At 45.5% G+C, this 19,012-nt stretch overlaps 1 protein-coding gene across 7 annotated transcripts in view; it reads left to right on the top strand.

Moving 5' to 3' along the window:
- Positions 1-18,575, top strand: part of Slc22a4 (solute carrier family 22 member 4) — a 53,312-nt gene extending 34,737 nt beyond the window's left edge. For 4 of the 7 annotated variants that reach the window (XM_039086777.2, XM_039086775.2, XM_063269796.1 and 1 more), the window contains 7 exons: positions 3,339-3,510; positions 4,744-4,870; positions 8,679-8,779; positions 10,369-10,583; positions 12,258-12,440; positions 14,748-14,883; positions 17,979-18,574. In XM_039086777.2, the coding sequence (XP_038942705.1) occupies positions 3,339-3,510; positions 4,744-4,870; positions 8,679-8,779; positions 10,369-10,583; positions 12,258-12,440; positions 14,748-14,883; positions 17,979-18,054 (1,010 nt within the window). In that variant the 3' untranslated portion in view covers positions 18,055-18,574. Of the gene's footprint in view, positions 1-3,338; positions 3,511-4,743; positions 4,871-8,678; positions 8,780-10,368; positions 10,584-12,257; positions 12,441-14,747; positions 14,884-17,978 lie in introns of all 7 variants that reach the window. The other 3 variants (NM_022270.2, XM_039086773.2, XM_039086772.2) reach the window with 3 other exon arrangements.
- The last annotated feature ends 437 nt before the right edge of the window (positions 18,576-19,012 follow it).

Raw genomic sequence — 19,012 nt, 5'->3', positions numbered from 1 at the left:
GTTCTCCAGAGACATTGAGAAGCCAGACTTTGCCTAGGATCAGGAGCCCATGAGGCAGAGGAGGACAGAGATCTGGGTCAGCAAATCCAGAAGTCATCTCTGCCATGAGTCTTTTCCCCAGGTGAGCACACAGAGAGTTCCTTGCATCTGCCAGGCTTGGGGCCCTTTCCTGGTGTTCCTTACAGAGAACTGCTTGTCTCTTAGCCAGTTTAATGATCAGCCCAGGAAGGACTGAAAGACATTCCACCTCACAAGGCAGGAAAGACACATCTCTTGTTATCTCCACTAGCAGCCCAGCTGAAGGACTGGTTCATAAGACAAAGGGCCTGCCCGGGGAATTTTCTCCTTGAAGACTAGACACGCATAGTTGAGAGATACGCCTTACATCCTGGCTTTATCACTGTGTTTGGGTTCATTTGTTTGCTCTGGGATTTTGATTTGTTTGTGTTCTGTTCATGTGTGAATGTGCATGCGTGATGTTCAAGTGTGTGTATGTACATGTGTGATGTTCATGTGTGAATGTGCATGCGTGATGTTCAAGTGTGTGTATGTACATGTGTGATGTTCATGTGTGAATGTGCATATGTGATGTTCAAGTGTGTGTCTGTGTATGTGTGGAGAGCAGAGGTTAATATCTTATGTCTTCCTCTATCACTGAATCTGGAATTTACCGGTTCAGCTAGACTGACTGGCCAGCAAGCTCTTGGGATCTTCCTGTTCCCATCCCCAAGTGCTGGAATTCCAAACATGTGCAGTCCATCCAATTTTCATACAGGCCTTGGGGATCTAAATGCAGGTCCTTACTTGATCAGCCAACACTTGACCCACCGAGCCGCCTCTCTAGCCCCTTCGTTTGTGGTTTTGAGACATGGTCTCTTATAGCCCAAGCTGACGTTGAGCTTAGAATTTATGCCACCAAAAAGCTCCTGGCCTTCTTCCTTCCACTTGGTGAGTTCTGGGATTTTTAACTATGAGCTGCCACTTCCAGTTTGTATCACTGTCACAGATAAATGATTGTAGGCAAGTGACTTCAGCACCTTATGTCTCAGCTGAATGTAAGATAATGGTCAAAGGCATCATTTATATAAGCGCTTACCCTGAAGTCGGGCTTAAAGAACTGGCCAGAAAAGTTTTGGCTGTGAAGACGATGGTGATGGAAATGATGGCAGTAGTGATGATGGTGGTGGTGGTGATGGTGATGATGATGGTGGTGATGGTGATGATGGTGGTGGTGATGGTGACAATGGTGGTGATGATGGTAATGATGATAATGATGATGGTGGTGGTGATGGTGGTGATGATGGTGGTGGTGATGGTGGTGATGGTGGTGATGGTGGTGATGGTGGTGATGTAGTGATGTTGATAATGGTAGTGATGGTGATGGTGGTGGTGATGATGGTGATGGTGGTAGTGATGGTAATAAAGACAATGACCTTGACAATGTTGGTGATTATTCACATCTTGGTTGCTGCTCTGTGGTTGTGTTATAATACCCTGACAACAGGCACCTTAGGGGAAAGAAATGTTTATTGTGGCTTACAGTTCCAGGGGGCTACAGTCCGTCATGGTGGGGAAGGCATGGCAGCAGGATCATGAGGTGGACATGACAGTCAAGAAAAAAAGTGACAACATTTTCTCCCTACGTAGGAAGCACAGTGAGAAAAGCAGGGGGAGTCAGACTATAAAACCGAAAAGCCTACTCCTAGATGTATTTCCTCTAGCAAGGCTTCACCTCCTAAAGGCTCCATCACTTTCCCCAGTGGTGCCATGAGCTGAGGCTATGCGGTCAAATGCATGAGCCTATGGGGGACATTTCTGACTCAAATGACAGCAATGTGTAAGGAAGGGAGAGGTCCTCAAAGTTAGAGAGCAGTGGGGCTTTTAAGGAGCTGTTTGCACAGTCCACTGTGGTCCACAGGCTGCAGAGCTCTGTCCTTGCCTGGGACCTGGTGCAAGGCAAAGCATGCTGAGTCTGCTACGGTCTGCTCTTCGCTATGGTTTCTCCCAGTGCTACGGTTTCTCTCCCTGACCTCAGGCACAAATGGGTCCCATGTGTGTTTCTTTTCCATGATCAAATTCTCAGCTTCTGGATTTTTTTTCTTAGGAAACACACACACACACACACACACACACACACACACACACACACACACACCATACCCGTTCATTGTCATATTATAATCCCAGCCAGAGACCCAAAGACAGCCAGGTCATGGCAGAGTGCATTCATTCACAGAGTAAGGAAACATCTGGAAATGACACTCATGAAACTTGGAGCAATCAGACGGCGTCCTTCGGAATGAGTGTACAGGCTGACAGATGCCCCTGTGCTGTGAGGATCATGAGATACCCAGCCTCAGCTCTCTCAAGAAACTGAAAGAAATGCATCAGGAGGGGAACCACTGAGGAGTGTGACTTACTCTCTCCTTTTCTATTCAGTAGAGGACCCCATGCCATACACCAGTGCTGTCCACATTTATGAAGGGTGTTCCTGGATCAGTTAACCCAATCCAGAAACTCCCGCAGACATGTTCAAAGTCTCTTCCGAGTGATTCTAGACTCTTCAAGTTGACCATCAATATTATCAGTGTTTTGTAGTGTGGGCAAGTCCTATACAAAAAATAAAGCTCTTGCTGTCGGCTATATCCTTGCCTTCAGGTCAGAAGGCCAAGACTAAGGCTCCATGACAGAGGCTGTGCTAGACTCCTAACCTAGGTGACACCATCTCTGAAGACCTGCTGCTGACTGATCTGCTGTGTGCTTGCTGCACAGGACAGAAACCCACTGCCAGTTTAGCTTTCCCTGAAACAATGCCAACTGCATGTGGCTTTGAGCGTTTGCTCTAGTCACTGAGTGTGTGCCTGTCACCTGGGATGTCACTTTCAGGGACATTAGAACACTGTCTGCCTGGGGAACATCAGCTCCAGTACAGGCTGCCAGCTCTGGGAAACTCCAGAGGCAGCTGGCTTCTGAGTGTCATGTCTCAGGGTTCAAGGACAAGGGGTGTCCGACAGCTGGGGGAGCCACTGTTGTCTCATGGGCCAGTGAGTGAGTTTTCACATACAGATGAGAGTTGTGGACAAACCTCCCACAGCCTGACTCCCTGCAGCGTCTTGAAAGAGCCACTTCCTGTCTCCTGGGCAAGACAGTCTCCGTGTCTCACACTGGCCTCTTACTCTGAGAACACAGCATTGCCAGAAGGCAGTAGTTTCATTGGTAGAACCCTTGCCAGACATTCATGGGTTCAATCCCCAGCATTGGAAAGAGACCCCCGTCTCCAAAAGCAGATGTCGAAGAGAGCAGAAATGCTAATACTGCCTGCCCATCGTCTTGAACAGGGACCGAAATCCTGAGCAAGTCGGTTCGCATCCTCTTCTCCACGTTGGGAGTCTGTACATTTTTTGCCATCGGCTACATGGTGCTGCCGCTGTTTGCATACTTCATCCGAGACTGGAGGATGCTGCTGCTGGCACTGACACTGCCTGGGCTGTTCTGTGTCCCCCTGTGGTGGTGAGTCCAACGGCCAGCCCTCTGCTGTGTGGCAGGCAGCCCCCTCACCCAAAGATAAGCTGCTCACTTAGCTGCTTCTGCATGTTCTCTGCTGCAGCTTGCCCTGGTGCCTCCAAACTGCCAGCACTTTCTGCATCTCAGTGAGGGGGCAGGTGCACTGTAGGAAGCCTGGGTCTCAGGAATGCTAGCCTTCTTCCAGAAGCTTCCCACTCCAGTCTCCTGCCCATTTATTTCCATGCTGACTGTGGAGCTGGTACTGTTGGATTGTGTTTTTAACTTTGTGCTCAGTTTAGGGCACTTTCCTTTTTTCTTTCATTTAAAAAATCATTACATTTTTTTAAAAAAAATTATTCACTTTACATCTTGATCACTGCCTCCCCCACAGTCCACCCCCCCCACTCACCCTCCTTTTCTTCTCTTATAGCATGACCCCACCCCATCCCAGGTATCTCCCCACCCTGGCACATCAAGTCTCTGCAGGGGTGAGGTGGTGCTTCTCCCACTGAGGCCAGAGAAGACAGCCAAGTTAGGGGAATGGATTCCACAGATAGGCAGCAGCTTTAGGGATAGCCCCTGCTCCAGTTGTTTGGGACCCACATGCAGACTGAGCTGTACATCTGCTACATATGTGCAGGGGGCCTCCGTCTAGCCCATGTATGCTCTTGCTTGGTGGTTCAGACCCAAGGGGTCTAGGTTACTTGACTTTGTTGGTCTTCCTGTGAAGTTCCTATCCCCTTTAGGCCCCTCAATCCTTTCCCCAACTCTTCCATAAGAGTCCCCCCCGCCCCGCTCCAACTGATGTTTGACTCTGGGTCTCTGCCTCTATCTGAGTCAGCTGCTGGGTGGAACTTCTCAGAGGACAGTCAGGCCCCTGTCTGCAAGCATAACAGAGTTTCATTAATAGTGTCAGGGATTGGTGCTTGCCCACGGGACGGGTCTCAGGTTGGATCGGTTATTGCTTGACCATTCTCTCAGTCTCTGCTCTATCCCCTGTTCTTGCGTTTCTTGTAGGCAGGATAAATTTTGGGTGGAAAGCTTGGTGGGTAGGTTGGTGTTCCTACAGCTCTGCCACTGATTAACGATAAATATATATGTGTATCTATAATTTATTTATTTTAAACCATATAGAGTATTTGCAACATTAAGATGGCCTGGGACATTTTTCCATGTATGTTTGCTAACCTCCAATCCTGTGCTTATAAAAGGTTATGAACCCTTGCAAATGCATTCCAGGTTTATTCCAGAGTCTCCCCGGTGGCTGATATCCCAGAGGAGATTTGAAGAGGCAGAACAGATCATCCAGAAAGCCGCAAAGATGAATGGCATCATGGCACCAGCGGTGATATTCGATCCTCTGGAGGTGAGTGAGCACCTGTGCACAGACATCCCTCTTGAGAGGAGCTCTGCAGACTTTCTTTTACGGAGTTTAATGTAACTCGCTATCTGTCAGGTGCCCACAATGCACTGGGCACTGCGCTAGGTATCAGGATGGAATCACGGTCACATTCTCAGGTAAAATGTTAGGAGGCATGGTGCTGCACACCTGCATGTCAGCCGTGTACAGAATGAGAGCAGGGCAGCCAAAGCCTGAGGAAGCAGGTTCACCCTTGGAGGACAGCAAGATTAACACAGGTGAGTAGAGGCCAGGGTACTGCTGGCCAGGATGAGGGAAAGGACCCTCAGGACACCTGAAGAAGATCCTCGTAGCTGCATCTGTGGTTTGCATGTGTGCTAGGTAGGGCTGCACATGTGCTACAGATGTGGGTGCAGGCGTAGGTCCAGTCCGTGTATGCTCTTTGGTTGGTGGTTCAGTCTCTGAGAGCCCCAAGAGTCCAGGTTGGGACAAAGCATTCTTAATCCTTTGCTGTTTGAATTCAAAAGTTCATCCCGGTCCTAGTAAACGTAACTGGGTACAAGAAGGACATTGGCCACAACTAATGCTTCTGCCATTTAAGGCTATTAGTGTGTTTTATTTATCAGACGGAAAGCTTCATTCCTATCTTTAAGAAATATACAGTGTGCCAGTGTGATCGTGGAGAAAGGTTGACACAGAAGGAAGCATCAGAAAATTGACACGGACAAGTCAGACTACAGCCCAGAAACACAAGCCCTCGTGGGACCGTGTTTCTGTTTGCTGTGCATCTATCTTGAACTCAATACCCTCATTAGAAGAAATGGAAGCCTTAGTTTCCCCAGCCGTGTCCTCTCCCCTTCTCACCACCCTCTAGCACCCCATGTAGGAGAATCTGCAGCAGCCTGCAGCAGCCAATACGCCCTGTTTAGAATGTCAGTAAAGACACTACTCGGTGCCAGGTAGCCGCTCTGACTCACACGATGCTCACGTTAGCCACTGGGAGGAGGTCTGTGAGCTTCATTTTACGAGAAAGAACGTGTAAGCATGGGGACATGACTTCCAGAGATCACACTGCTTCCAAGCTGTGATTTTCCAGGATTCTCTGGAACCAAGTGTGTGTTCTAATAAACTGAAATTTTTACTTTGTATCAGGGGCTGTGATATTAATTCAGACACGATGCCATTCGAATAGCATCGTCTTGAAGGATAAACCTAACCGTTCCCTAGCTTTGGAAGCCCCTTCAACCTAGTCATGTATCTAATCCAGAAACATTTGGGTGACTCTCCCAGACCAGAGACAACCACTGGATTTAAGAACATAGTTGCCCTGATGTTTCTGTACCTGAATTATATTATACTATATTATATTATATTATATATTGCTAGAGGCAAGTCCTCCATACACTGTGCAGAAAAAAGGCACCATGAGTGCAGAGAAGATGGTTCAGTGGTAAAAGTGCTTGCCGTGCAAGTGTGAGGTCCCCAGAGCCCATGTGAATGCCCAGTAGGAATGGCGGCCCACTTGTAATTCCAGCCCTGGAAGGTGGAGACAGAGTGTCCTAGTTACAGTTACTTTTTCATTGCTGTGACAAAACACCATGACCAAGGCAACTTACATCATTTTGTTGATCTTACAGGTTTCAGAGGGTTAGTCTAGGACAGCAGAGTAAAGACACGATATCAGGATCAGCCGAGAACTCACCTGTTGATCCGCAATTAGGAGGCAGAGAGCGCACCCTGGCACGAATGTGCCCTTTGAAACCTCAAACCTGTCCCCGGTGACACACCTTCACCACCGAAGCCGTGCCTTCTAATCCTTCCCAAGCATTTCCAGAACCTGGAGGCTAAGCACTCAAATACATGACCCTACGTGGGCCATTCTCAAACCACCAAACATGGAATCCCCAGAACAATCAGGCTAGCAATATTAGCTATGTGAGACACCCTAGGTTTGATTGAGAGAACCAGTTTCAGCAAACAAGACTGAAGTGATTAAAGACAATTCCCGGCATCAACCTTGGGCCTGCACATGCACACAATACACACACTCCACACATATATGAAAATGGAAGGAGCGGGGAAAGCATCATGGCTGAGAGCTATGCAAACACACGCCTAATTAACTGGAAGACTGATGTTGACACTGCAACAAAGGGCCATCTTACTCCCTCCCAACTGAAATGCCTTCCTTAAGTCTCTTACAGCACACATGTCATGGGGTCACAAGACTGCTACTTTACCCCCAGGAGATCCCCTACCTCCCAGCCTTATACCGTTTTTAGCCTCAACCTTAGTCAGCTCGGCTATCTAAATTCATAGCTTGTGGTAAATGAGCATCTGTTAATTAGCAGTGGAGAAGTGAAGATGGACATTGGGGGCAGGAAAGGATTATCATTAACCATGGATGAATAGCCTCTCTTTTCCATGAGGCCGTGATAACAATAACAGTTAAGATGTGCTGAGCATTTATGATGCTGGGCATTTATATATTATTTAACTTCCTCAACTCCCAGTTAAGCTGAGTCTCCGAGAAGACAAACAGTAATTTGCCCAAGTCCTTAGCTACCCTGAGTCTGATAGTTTTGTTGTTGTTTGCTGTTTAAAGGCAGGGTCTCATGTGGCTCAAGCTATCCCTGAACTCTCTATGTCGCTAAGGCTGGCTCTGAACTCCCTAGGTAGCTAAGGCCGGTTTTGAACTTCCTATGTACCTAAGACTGGTCTTGAACTCTCAATTCTGCCTTCACCTGAGTTTCTGAGAAGGTATCACCAAGCCTAGCATATACAAGGCCCAAGACCCTTAAATCTCTCCCTCCCTCCTGTGGAGCTGCATGGCCCTCTCAACTCAATAGGCTTTAAGGATCCCAGCTCAGTGGCTACCCATGTTAAGGTTGAGTGAAGGAAAAGCTGGTCAGCAAGCATCAGTGAGGTTGATGCCATTTATCTTGAAGGCTTCTGCATAAAATGGGCTATATTCAACAGTTTAAAGCATGACAGGTTCAGGAAACAACAAGGAAGAGAGAGCAGAAAGACTGTGAGAACCGGATGATGAGGAGAAAGTATGTGAAATGTTATCCTTTGGACATAGCATAGCCCTGGCACTAAGGAGCTCTCAGCAGCTGTGGTTACCTCCAAGGTCCAGCCCTTCAACAGACCAGCATGAAGCAGGAGAGCTGCATCGATTCTTGGTCCCAGTGGTGGGGTAATGGCTGCCTCAAAGAGGGGGAAGAGGGTGTCATTCTCCTTCATGAGTATAACTAGATATGAAATTAGGAGGAGAGTATGCTGGGAATAAAAAAAGATTCCAAGGGAAAGGGAGGGGAATATGATCAAAATCCATTAGAGGCATGTATGAAATGGTCAAGAATGAATTTAAAATTGTGTACATATTTAAATAAAGAGTTAGTTAGAATGAGCGTCATATTTGGAGATGTCCTTACGGCTCCTGATTTCTGGACTTGGAAGCGAATCAAATGTTCTGTAAGAGTTGAGTGGATGGACTAAGGAGCAGTTCAGTGCATGGAGTGCTCACCCGGTATACACAAAGCTTCAGGCCCCAGCATCAGACCTGGCATAGAAATGCAGTCCCAACACTGGAGAGTGAAGGAAGGAGGTCCGAAGTTCAAGATGATGTCATATCAACATAGTGAGTTAAAGGCCAGCCCGAAGTACATGAGACCCCATCTTAAAATAATAATAGTAATAATAATATTAATGAGAAGAATAATAATAAAGTAAAATTTTAAAAAAGGGTTGTATGCCCATAGGTCCTTCCTTCTTATCTCTTTAATCTCGCGTTTCATTAATGTTGTTTTAGCTACAGGAGCTAAACTCCTTGAAGCAGCAGAAAGTCTTCATTCTGGACCTGTTCAAGACTCGGAACATTGCCACAATAACAGTGATGTCTGTGATGCTGTGGTAAGCCATGAGTGCTCTGGGAACGCAGACGTGTAACACACAAGGGTGCAACTGATTTTCTCTAGTTCAAAGGGATGTGACAAAGCCTAGGCTTCCCCTACAGCAAAAGGAGAGCTGTGCAATTCTTAGGTCTCAGACCTGTCTCCGGTTGATAGACTGTCTGGACCAAATAGGGGAAATTTTATAGGTTAACAGTAAGTCTGCAGTATGGGGACCCCATCAGGGAAAGTGATGGGCTTGAGGCTGCGGCTGCCCCTGAGGACCAAAGCAGAAGTGTTAGGTCTCCACCTGCTGTCTGAACTGATGGGTTGAGTTACTGTAACCTGCCTCCCCAGTAGCAAATGAACATATGAAGACACAGAAGTAATGATCTGAATTTATTAACTAGATTTAGTAACAAATCTTCAGAGATAAGGAAGGAAAAATAATAACAACCTTCCTGTTCCAGAGATAACAATACACATACACGCGTGCACACACGCATGCACTCCCAACACCCCCCCCCAACACACACACAAGAGACTGCATACCAGAACTGGCATGTACTCACAAACCCCCCACGCCTCCCACACACAGAGACTGAGAACCAGAACTGGCAAACTATATTTTCGAACCATGGGTTTTGCAATTAGAAAAGTATCAGTGTGAAATATCCCGGACCACAGCCTCTGTCAGATGCCTTCCTTCTTAGCTGTCCAATATATCACTCATGCAATGTATTTCAACCAATAGCACCAGGGAGCCAACAATCACCAAGACTGAGCCCCATCCAAGCTGTTCTTACACCACGTGTGTCACTGAATCTCTGCAGTGGTAGAGTTAACTTCTTCGTGTTTTGGATTAGTCTTATGCTCCCAGCTGGTCTAGTAGCTAGAGACCCAGCATGTTTCTGAAAGCCTTCCTCAGAGATGTGTGTTCTTCATACTCAGATGTCCTCACAGGGGCATCTGCACTGTTGACCAGTGGTTTACTGAGAATGGCATTGTTCCACAGTACTTTCTGAAGAGACAGAAAAAGCTTGAGATCTGTGTTGTCTGTTGTCATGGTTTGAAAGTGCTTGGCCTGGGGAGTGGCACTATTTGGAGGTGTGGCCTTGTTGGAGTAGCTGTGTCACTGTGGACAGAGGCTTTAAGACCTTCACCCTAGCTGCCTGGAAGTCAGTCTTCCACTAGCAGCCTTCAGATGAAGATGTAGAACTCTCAGCTCCTCCTGTTCCATGCCTACCTGGATGCTGCCATGTTCTTGCCTTGAAAAATAATGGACTGAACCTCTGAACCTATAAGCCAGCCCCAATTAAATGTTGTCTTTATAAGACTTGCCTTGGTCATGGTGTCTGTTCACAGCAGTAAAACCCTAAGACACCCGTCATAGTAGCCACCAGACTCATGCAGGTACTAAGCACATGAAGTGTCATTTCAACTGAAAAACTGAACTTTGAATCTCAGTTTAATGTACTTTCATTCAAATAGTCCAACATGACTAGCGGACTGCCTAGAGGACATGGGACCTAGATCAACTCATGACCATCACAAAAGTTTAGGGAGCCAAGGACCATCTTTCTATGATTTTATCATTGGTCTGTCTTTCAGGATGCTAACCTCAGTGGGTTACTTTGCTCTGTCTCTCAATGTTCCTAATTTGCACGGAGATGTCTACCTGAACTGCTTCCTCTCTGGCCTGATTGAAGTTCCAGCTTATTTCACAGCCTGGCTGCTACTGCGAACCCTGCCTCGGAGATATATTATAGCTGGGGTGCTGTTCTGGGGAGGTGGTGTGCTTCTCTTGGTCCAAGTGGTACCTGAAGGTAAGAAGTTAGCCTAGGCTAACATCATCCTAGAAAACAGAGATGCATTAATGGCCTAGATTATTAATGGGTGACCACACACACACTCTCTCTCTCTCTCTCTCTCTCTCTCTCTCTCTCTCTCTCTCTCTTTTTTTTTTTTTTTTTTTTTTTTGGAGTTGGGGACTGAACCCAGGACCTTGCGCTTGCTAGGCAAGCGCTCTACCACTGAGCTAAATCCCCAACCCGGGTGACCACTCTCAAATGAGTCACCACTCCCCCATAACACAGCCTTGACATCACCAAACGTTCATCAGTCGAATAGGCAGATTGACTATGACATGTTCCCAACAACTGTCCCAGCAAGGTATGGTGGCCCATCCCTATACTCTCAGCATTTGGGAGGTAGAGCCAGCCTCAGCTGCATAGCTAATTTGAGACCAGCTCAGGCTGCATGAATCACCGTCTGAAAACACAAACAAAAACAGTGAGACAGCGTGAACAGAACGGTTCAAAGTGGGCAGGGGTGCGCTTGGCCAATCTGACTTCCGTCTTTGGAACCCACACAGAGGAAGGAGAAGACTGTATCCAGCATCTCTTCATCTTACACACACACTTCCTCGAAAGAAGAAAGAAAGAAAGAAAGAAAGAAAGAAAGAAAGAAAGAAAGAAAGAAAGAAAGAAAGAAAGGAGGAAAGGAAGGAAGGAAGGAAGGAAGAAGGGAGGGAGGGAGGGAGGCGGAGGGGAGGGAAGGAGGGAGGGAAGAAAGAGGGGGAGTGGTACAGTAAGACTAAACAATGACAAAAAAAATCTAATGTTAAGAATAATGTATTTCCTTTTCTTAGTGTGTCTAGCTTTCTCCTTTTGTTAAACTACAAGTTGATATATTTTTGATACATTGTAACCTGCAAATAATACTGTTTGGTTTTGTCTTTAATTTTTTAACCTCTGCAGTACTAAGGATTGAACCCAGGGTCTTGCACTAGCCACACACTCTACCATAGAGCCACATGCCCCATCTTTTATTTCTACGTAGAGGCAAGATCTTGCCAAGCGACCCTTCCTGACCTTGAACTCAATTCATAGCCTAGGCTAGCCTTGAATCTGTAATTCTCCTGCCTCGACCAGTGAAGTATTAATAGCTGGGATTATTAGCATGCACGGGTGTGGAGGAATGGCTCAATAATTAAAACGCATGAGGCCCAGAGTTCAGACCCCAGAACCCACATAAATGCTGCCAAGCATGATGGTTCATCTGTAATTCTGGTCTTTCATGACTACACGTGCAAAATCATGCAAATATATGTGCACACTACACCAAAAAAAATGGAAAAAGTTTTTTAAAGCACACATCACTGAACCCAACTAGATCTATATTTCTCAATAATTAAAAATCAGGAGGGAAAGAAACTGGGCCCTCTTTTTATAGACTAAATTTAATTGTATTTAACATCTAATAACTCACTAGGAAACTGTTATAGCAAATAAAAAGTACTAGGACAAAATGCATTCTTCATCCAAAATAAGAGTAGTTCAAAGTCCGAGGTCACCCATCGCCTCCCATCTTTACCCATCTGGGGGTTAGGACATTTGAGGACAGTCATGTGGGAGCCATTGTATGGCAGCTAAAGGAATAATAAAACAGTTAGGTGTTGATTCCAGGGGCACCCCATCTGAAATGAGCCTCTTTTCCAGATTACAACTTTGTGTCCATTGGCCTGGTGATGCTGGGGAAATTTGGGGTCACCTCTGCCTTCTCCATGCTGTACGTCTTCACAGCGGAGCTCTACCCAACCCTGGTCAGGAACATGGCTGTGGGCATCACCTCCATGGCCTCGAGGGTGGGCAGCATCATTGCCCCCTATTTCGTGTACCTGGGTGAGATGCATCTTGCTCTGTCCTTAGCTTGCTTTTTTTTAAAAAAAAAAAAGTGTGTATTTTGCATGTGGGGTTTGTGTGCATTGTGTGCATGAACAGGGCCTTCTTTGGGCAGTCTCTTCACAGGAGGAGTTGGTTTGGGTCTCGTGCTGCTCATACTATAACTGAGTCACTCTCCATAGTCTGGCTGCTGGGTTTTACAGCCCCACTGCACGCACACTGCATCTTAAGGCCCTCACTGGTTTCTTCCTTCCTTCCTTCCTTCCTTCCTTCCTTCCTTCCTTCCTTCCTTCCTTCCTTTCTCTCTCTCTCTCTCTCTTTCTTTCTTTCTTTCTTTCTTTCAGATTTATTTATTTCATGTATATGAGTACATTGTCGCTGTCTTCAGACACACCAGAAGAGGGCATCAGACCCCATTGCAGATGGTTGTGAGCCACCATGTGGTTGCTGGGACTTGAACTGGGGACCTCTGGAAGAGCAATCAGTGCTCTTAACCACTGAGCCATCTCTCCTGCCCCATCGCCAGTTTCTTTTCAGGATGACTCTCAGTGACCCCTTGGACTGTAGTAGTAAAGAAGTAGTAAGGGTCTTCCTGCTGTATCTCTGTTGGTATCCCTTCCCCCTCCACTTCTCTCTCGTTAGACTTAACGAAGTTCCTACTTTGTGTGTATGACGTTTTTATCCAAATGTAAGTGGTGCACTTGTGTACCTGGTGTCCAGGAACTGGAGTGAAGGGAACTATGAGCCACCAGGTGGGTACTGGAAAGGGAACTGGGACCCTTTGTGAGAGCAACAAGAGGTCTTAACCGCTGAGCTGTCTCTCCAGGCCTGAATCCTTCTGTGGATAACCTCCTCAGTGCGAGCAGGAAGCAAGCAAAGGGAGTCAAAGAACAGAGATTCTAACTAGCGGACATGAGCTGTGATTCTTTATTCTTGGTGGAACCTGACTTTGGAAGGGCTGTGAGAGCGGAGGCAGACAGACACATGGTGTAAGGATGAATGGGACTCAGGGGCAGCTGTTGAGTCCTCCCCAGTAATTCAGTGGAGTATATGAGTTTTGTTTTGTTTTTTTTTTAATAATGTAAGGAGTTAGCCTTCTGTCTACATTTTATAAATATTTCCCTGGGTGATCACTTACACTTTATGATTTTTCTGCAAGGCAAGCATATTTACTTTCTGTATAATCAAATATACCAGGCTGGAATAACACACAAAGGAGCTTTTAGTGGGAGGTTGTTCAGTGCTCTGAGCCTGGCCTTTATTAGGACTTGACTGGCATAGGCGTGCCTCCTTATTTTTCTTGCTCACATGTTGGTTACCTACCGGTTTAAACACACACACACACACACACACACACACACACACACACACACACACCCCACAGATGAATTCTCAGAAAGGGGGCACTATAAATCTACACAGTGAATGAAACATAGTTTCCTAACTTTAACATACCCTGCACAGCTGCTTTGAGTACAGGAGCCCTGAGCATACTGTGAGGCCATTTTCCTTACACTTCTCAACTCTGCTTAGATGATCCAGTGCTGGGCCACTGGTGCACAAGAAGCAGAGGCCAAGAAAGAGTGTTTAGTATAAGGAGCTATTCCTGTTAGCAACACAAGGCCACTGAAAAGCCTTGAGAGCAGGGTTTATCTTAACAGCCAAAACCAAAAACAAAAAACAAAAAACAAAAAAACAAAAAAAACAAAAAAAAAACAAAAAAAATCCATAAACAAAAACAAACAAACAAACTACACGCATGGGTGTTTGTTTTTCTATTCTCTCTGTGGGTAAGGAGCAGATGAGGGGTTTTATTCTCCTACCTCAGTAGCCCCATACAGAGAAGCAGAAAAGGGCTAGGTGTGTGGCCCAGTCAGTACAGTCGTTGCCTACAAAGAAGCACAAAGTCCTGGGTTTGATCCCCAGCAGTGCCTCAACCACAAATGGAGTCCTAGAGGTGAGGGTAAGAGAATGAGATGTTCAAAGCCATCCTCTGCTACCTCACCACCCATCCCAAGTCTCCTCCACCCTAAGGAAGCTTTGATAGTGAAGACTTCTATGTAAGGAGCACGTCATGCAGGGCTGGGCAGTGGTTGAGAACCTAACAGCATGCTAATGTACAGCCAGGGCTAGATAACTGTAGAAGTCTGGGGAACCCAATGGAACAACCGAGATTATTATGCTGGTTTTCCTTCTTCTGAAATGTATGGACTAAGTCTGCTGTCATAGCCTGTCTGCACCTTGATAAAACGTCTCCCAGGAGCATGCTCACATCTAATTAATCTTCTCATGTCTGGTTCTTTACAGGTGCTTATAACCGACTCCTGCCCTACATCCTCATGGGCAGTCTGACTGTCCTCATTGGAATCATCACACTTTTTTTCCCTGAGAGTTTTGGAGTGACTCTACCAGAGAACTTGGAGCAGATGCAGAAAGTCAGAGGGTAAGTAGCAAAATGATTGGAAGAAAATAATGTTTGGAAGAACAAGCACGGGGGAATATCCACCATGATATAAAAAGGAAGAGTGCTGAGTAGAGGATGCTGGAGAAAACCGTTGAGCAGTGCTAGTTAGAGCGCCACAGCCACAGCCACAGGGCAGGAACAGGAAGCAGTGGAGCAAGACAGAGCTGAGGATGAGGCCTGAGAAAAGAAGAGAATTCAGAATATGGTTTTAAAAAACAAGACACAAAAAAATGTATCAACTTAAAATCCACTGGGAAGAGTAGGGCACACACCTGTAGCCCAAGCTACAAGAGAGGGTAAGGGGGGGGGGGGTCACATGAGTCCAGGAGTTCAAGACCAGCCTGAGTCACATAATGAACCCTCAGTGTCACTTCATCCATCTATCCATACATACATACACACATATGTACATACCTATGCACATAATACACACATACAAACATGCACACATATGTACATGCATACACACATATACGTACATACATACACACATGCACATACATACAAACATATATACACACATACACACAATACATACACACACATATATACACACATATACACACAATACATACACGCACATATATACACACGTATACACACAATACATACACACGTACATATGCACACGTATACACATACATACACATGTAAAAATAATCAATGAGAGAATTCAGTAAAAAGTTGTTGGAATATTCAGCTAGATATTTTTGAATAAAGAAAAAGTAGAATCCTTCCAAAAACATCAAAGTAAATTCTAGAAAGAAAAAGTAGGACTAAAAACACAAAATCATGAATCTGTAAGAACAAATGTGAACTGAGCAAGGAAAGGGATACCATAAGATTCAAAGTTCAAGGTCATTCTACCCAGTGAGAACCAGTTCCAAACAAACCAGCCAGCAAACAAGAACACAGTAACACAATCAAAATCAAATGTCAGCAAGTCAGGGGAAACGTCTGCAGCACAAAGGTAGACATAGGCTGATACACCAATACATACATACACACATACACATATACATACATACACACATATGCACACACATATGTACACACATACATGCACATACATACATACATACATACATACATACATACACACACACATACAAGTTCCTGCAATCTATGGGGAAAGGAGACCTCCAGAGAAGGAAAGGAAAATCTACTTAAAGAAGATAAAAAAAAGTATACAATGTATGCATGAAAAACAAACTACTCATCCATTGTGTAAATAAATGCAGGAGCCTGTGGGATGCTCAGTGGGTAAGGACACTTACCACCAACTCTGCGAGTTCCATTCCTTGAACCCACAGAGTGGAAGGAGAGAACTGATCTCCTCAAGTCATCCTCTGTATTCAATACTTTTCTGTGGCTGTGATTAAATGTCATGATCAAGAGCAGCTCATACAGAAAGAATTTATTCAATGCCACGGTTCCCGAGCATCCAAGTACCATCCAGTATTTCATCTATAATCCCAGCGTCAGAACAGTAATGGCAGGTCGACCGTGAAACATGCTGCCCAGCCAATCTGATCAAATCAGTGAGCTCCAGGTTCAGAGAGAGACACTGCCTCAAACACTAGCTGAAGAGCAATGGTGAATGACACGGAACATGCACCTACATGCACATTCATGCACCCACACATGTATGCACACATGCACAAAAATTTTTAAATCCAGATTGTCTTTTGGGCACTACGTGATTCATGTGTTTTTCATCTTTCTGAGACTATCTGGGCACCCTAGGATCTGGTTCAATTTTGACCCCACAGGCATAAGGGCCCAATCCTGTACCTTTCAGTCACAAGTCAATCTCATTCCTGTCTCATCTGGCTACAAAGTCTGGGGTCCCCACAGCTCCCACCCATGTGTTCAATCATTTGCTAGAAAGCCTCCCAGACCCTAGGGAAACACTTGCCTTGCTGTCAGCACCGCCTTGGGGAAGATACGGGCAGGTGTGTGTGCTGGAAGGACCCTAAGTGTGGGGCATCTGCTCCTCTGGGTTGGGGTTGCACTACTCTCCTGACAGTGAGACGTCAGTGATTCAGAAGATTCAAACCACATTTCAGATCCTCCATCCTGTGGGCTTGATTGGTCATTAGCTGTACCCCCATCCTGTTCTCTGCAGAGGTTAGGAGAGCAGAGCCAAACAGGTCTGTGCTTCTAGATCAAGGCTCTTCCTTCTGGCAACCAGTCCCCATGCTCAAGCCAGCTGGGTGCCACCTCAGAGAATCAAAACAACACAGTTGCCCTCAAAACAACGCAGGAAACCACAAGAGAGTTAGGAGCTCTGTACCAAGACCCAGAGGCAAAGACCAAACATTTGACAGCTCAGTTTGAAGGTTTAAAAGCTCAGTGACACGACGGAGAAATTGAGATTCTGGGCTGCACTGATCTGGCTTTAAATTTCAAATTTCTGACACAAAGTTGGGGAACTATATTAAGTTTTCTCGACCCTCACTTTTCCTATTTATTACGTGGGAATATTTCACATGGCTGTCTGGGGGTTCTGTTTTATAAAGTGTTAGCCATGGTTGGCCATAATAAAGCTAGGTCTATGTGTGTACTGATCTGTCACAGAATTTTACAGGTGCCTGTGTTCGATAAGAATTTATCTAATCACTGAGTGGTGGTGGCACAAACCTTTAATCCAAGCAATTAGGAGGCAGAAGCAGGCAAATCTCTGGTTTCCAGGCCAGCCTGGTCTAGAAAATGAGTTCCAGGACAGCCAAGATTGCACAGAGAAACCCGGTCTTGAAAAACAACAACAAAAGAGTTTACCTAATCATTACAATTCTTCTCTATCAACTCATATCAAGAACTTCCTGCTACCCCTCTATCCTTTCTTCGGGGAAACTGAAGAGCTTAAATTTAAGCTTTGTGTTTAATCAAGAAAGTAACTCTTAGTCTCTTGAAATCATAAAATACAAGGTCTGCACCCATGAGGTTCTATGATTAGAGTTCACGTGCTTTTTCATGGGTTGAATGGGGAAGTGTTTCTGGATGTCACTTTGGTGTTTGAGGGAGGGGAGTTCCAACTGTTTAATTTTCTTCAGCTGTTCTTTTCTTTTCAGGTTCAGATGTGGGAAAAAATCAACAGTCTCCATGGACAGAGAAGAAAACCCCAAGGTTCTAATAACTGCATTCTGACAAGGTTTCCAAGGCACGTGGCAAACTGAAAAACAGGTGGGGTACAATGAGCAGGGTGTGCTGGAGCCAGCCTGAAAGCCTGCCCTCTTGGTATGGGGACAGGAGGATCGAGAAGTCAAGGTCATCATTGACTATGTCAGGAGTGTGAGACCAGCCTGTCTCACCACAAGCAGCCCTGTCTGAACAAAACAAAACAAAACAAAACAAAACAAAACAAAACAAAACAAAACAAAACAAAAGCCTTTCCGCTGAAAGGTACTAATAGAAACAATGAGCACCAAACTGGACTTGTGGAGAAATACACAATATCTCATAAATTCTGGGCCACTCTTCCAGATGGTCTTGTTTTTAAGAACCAACGTTTCTAAACAGTCTTGACTGCTAACTATTCCATGAAATAGATTTGTAAGAATTTTTTTTTTGAAAATGTGTTAGTCAAGGACTGGCAAAATCCATATGAAGATGATCACACATTTTCAAACGTATAAATGCTGTCCAAATAAAATTCATTGTATTATGACGACTGTTAGATGGTAACAGTGCTTGTGTGTGTGTGTGCATGTGGTGTGTATGTGTGTGCATGTGGTGTGTATGTGTGTATGTGTGTGCATGTGGTGTGTGTGTGTATGTGTGTGCATGTGGTGTGTGTGTGTATGTGTGTGCATGTGGTGTATGTGTGTATGTGTGTGCATGTGGTGTGTGTGTATGTGTGTGCATGTGGTGTGTGTGTGTGCATGTGGTGTGTGTGTGTATGTGTGTGCATGTGGTGTGTGTGTGTGTGCATGTGGTGTGTGTGTGAATGTGGTGTGTGTGTGTGTGTGTGTGTGTGTGTGTGTATGATCCAGCACATTCAAAATGAGGGTAGGTTTTTAATTGAACTCATATGGGGCTGTAGCAAAATGATCATCTGGACTGCAGGGCCTGAGTCTTTGATGGGTAGCTGCCACCCTGTGCTAGA

The sequence above is a fragment of the Rattus norvegicus genome, chromosome 10 (genome assembly GCF_036323735.1).
Source record: "Rattus norvegicus strain BN/NHsdMcwi chromosome 10, GRCr8, whole genome shotgun sequence".
Lineage (NCBI taxonomy): Eukaryota > Metazoa > Chordata > Mammalia > Rodentia > Muridae > Rattus > Rattus norvegicus.
This window is presented reverse-complemented; position numbering and strand designations above follow the sequence as displayed.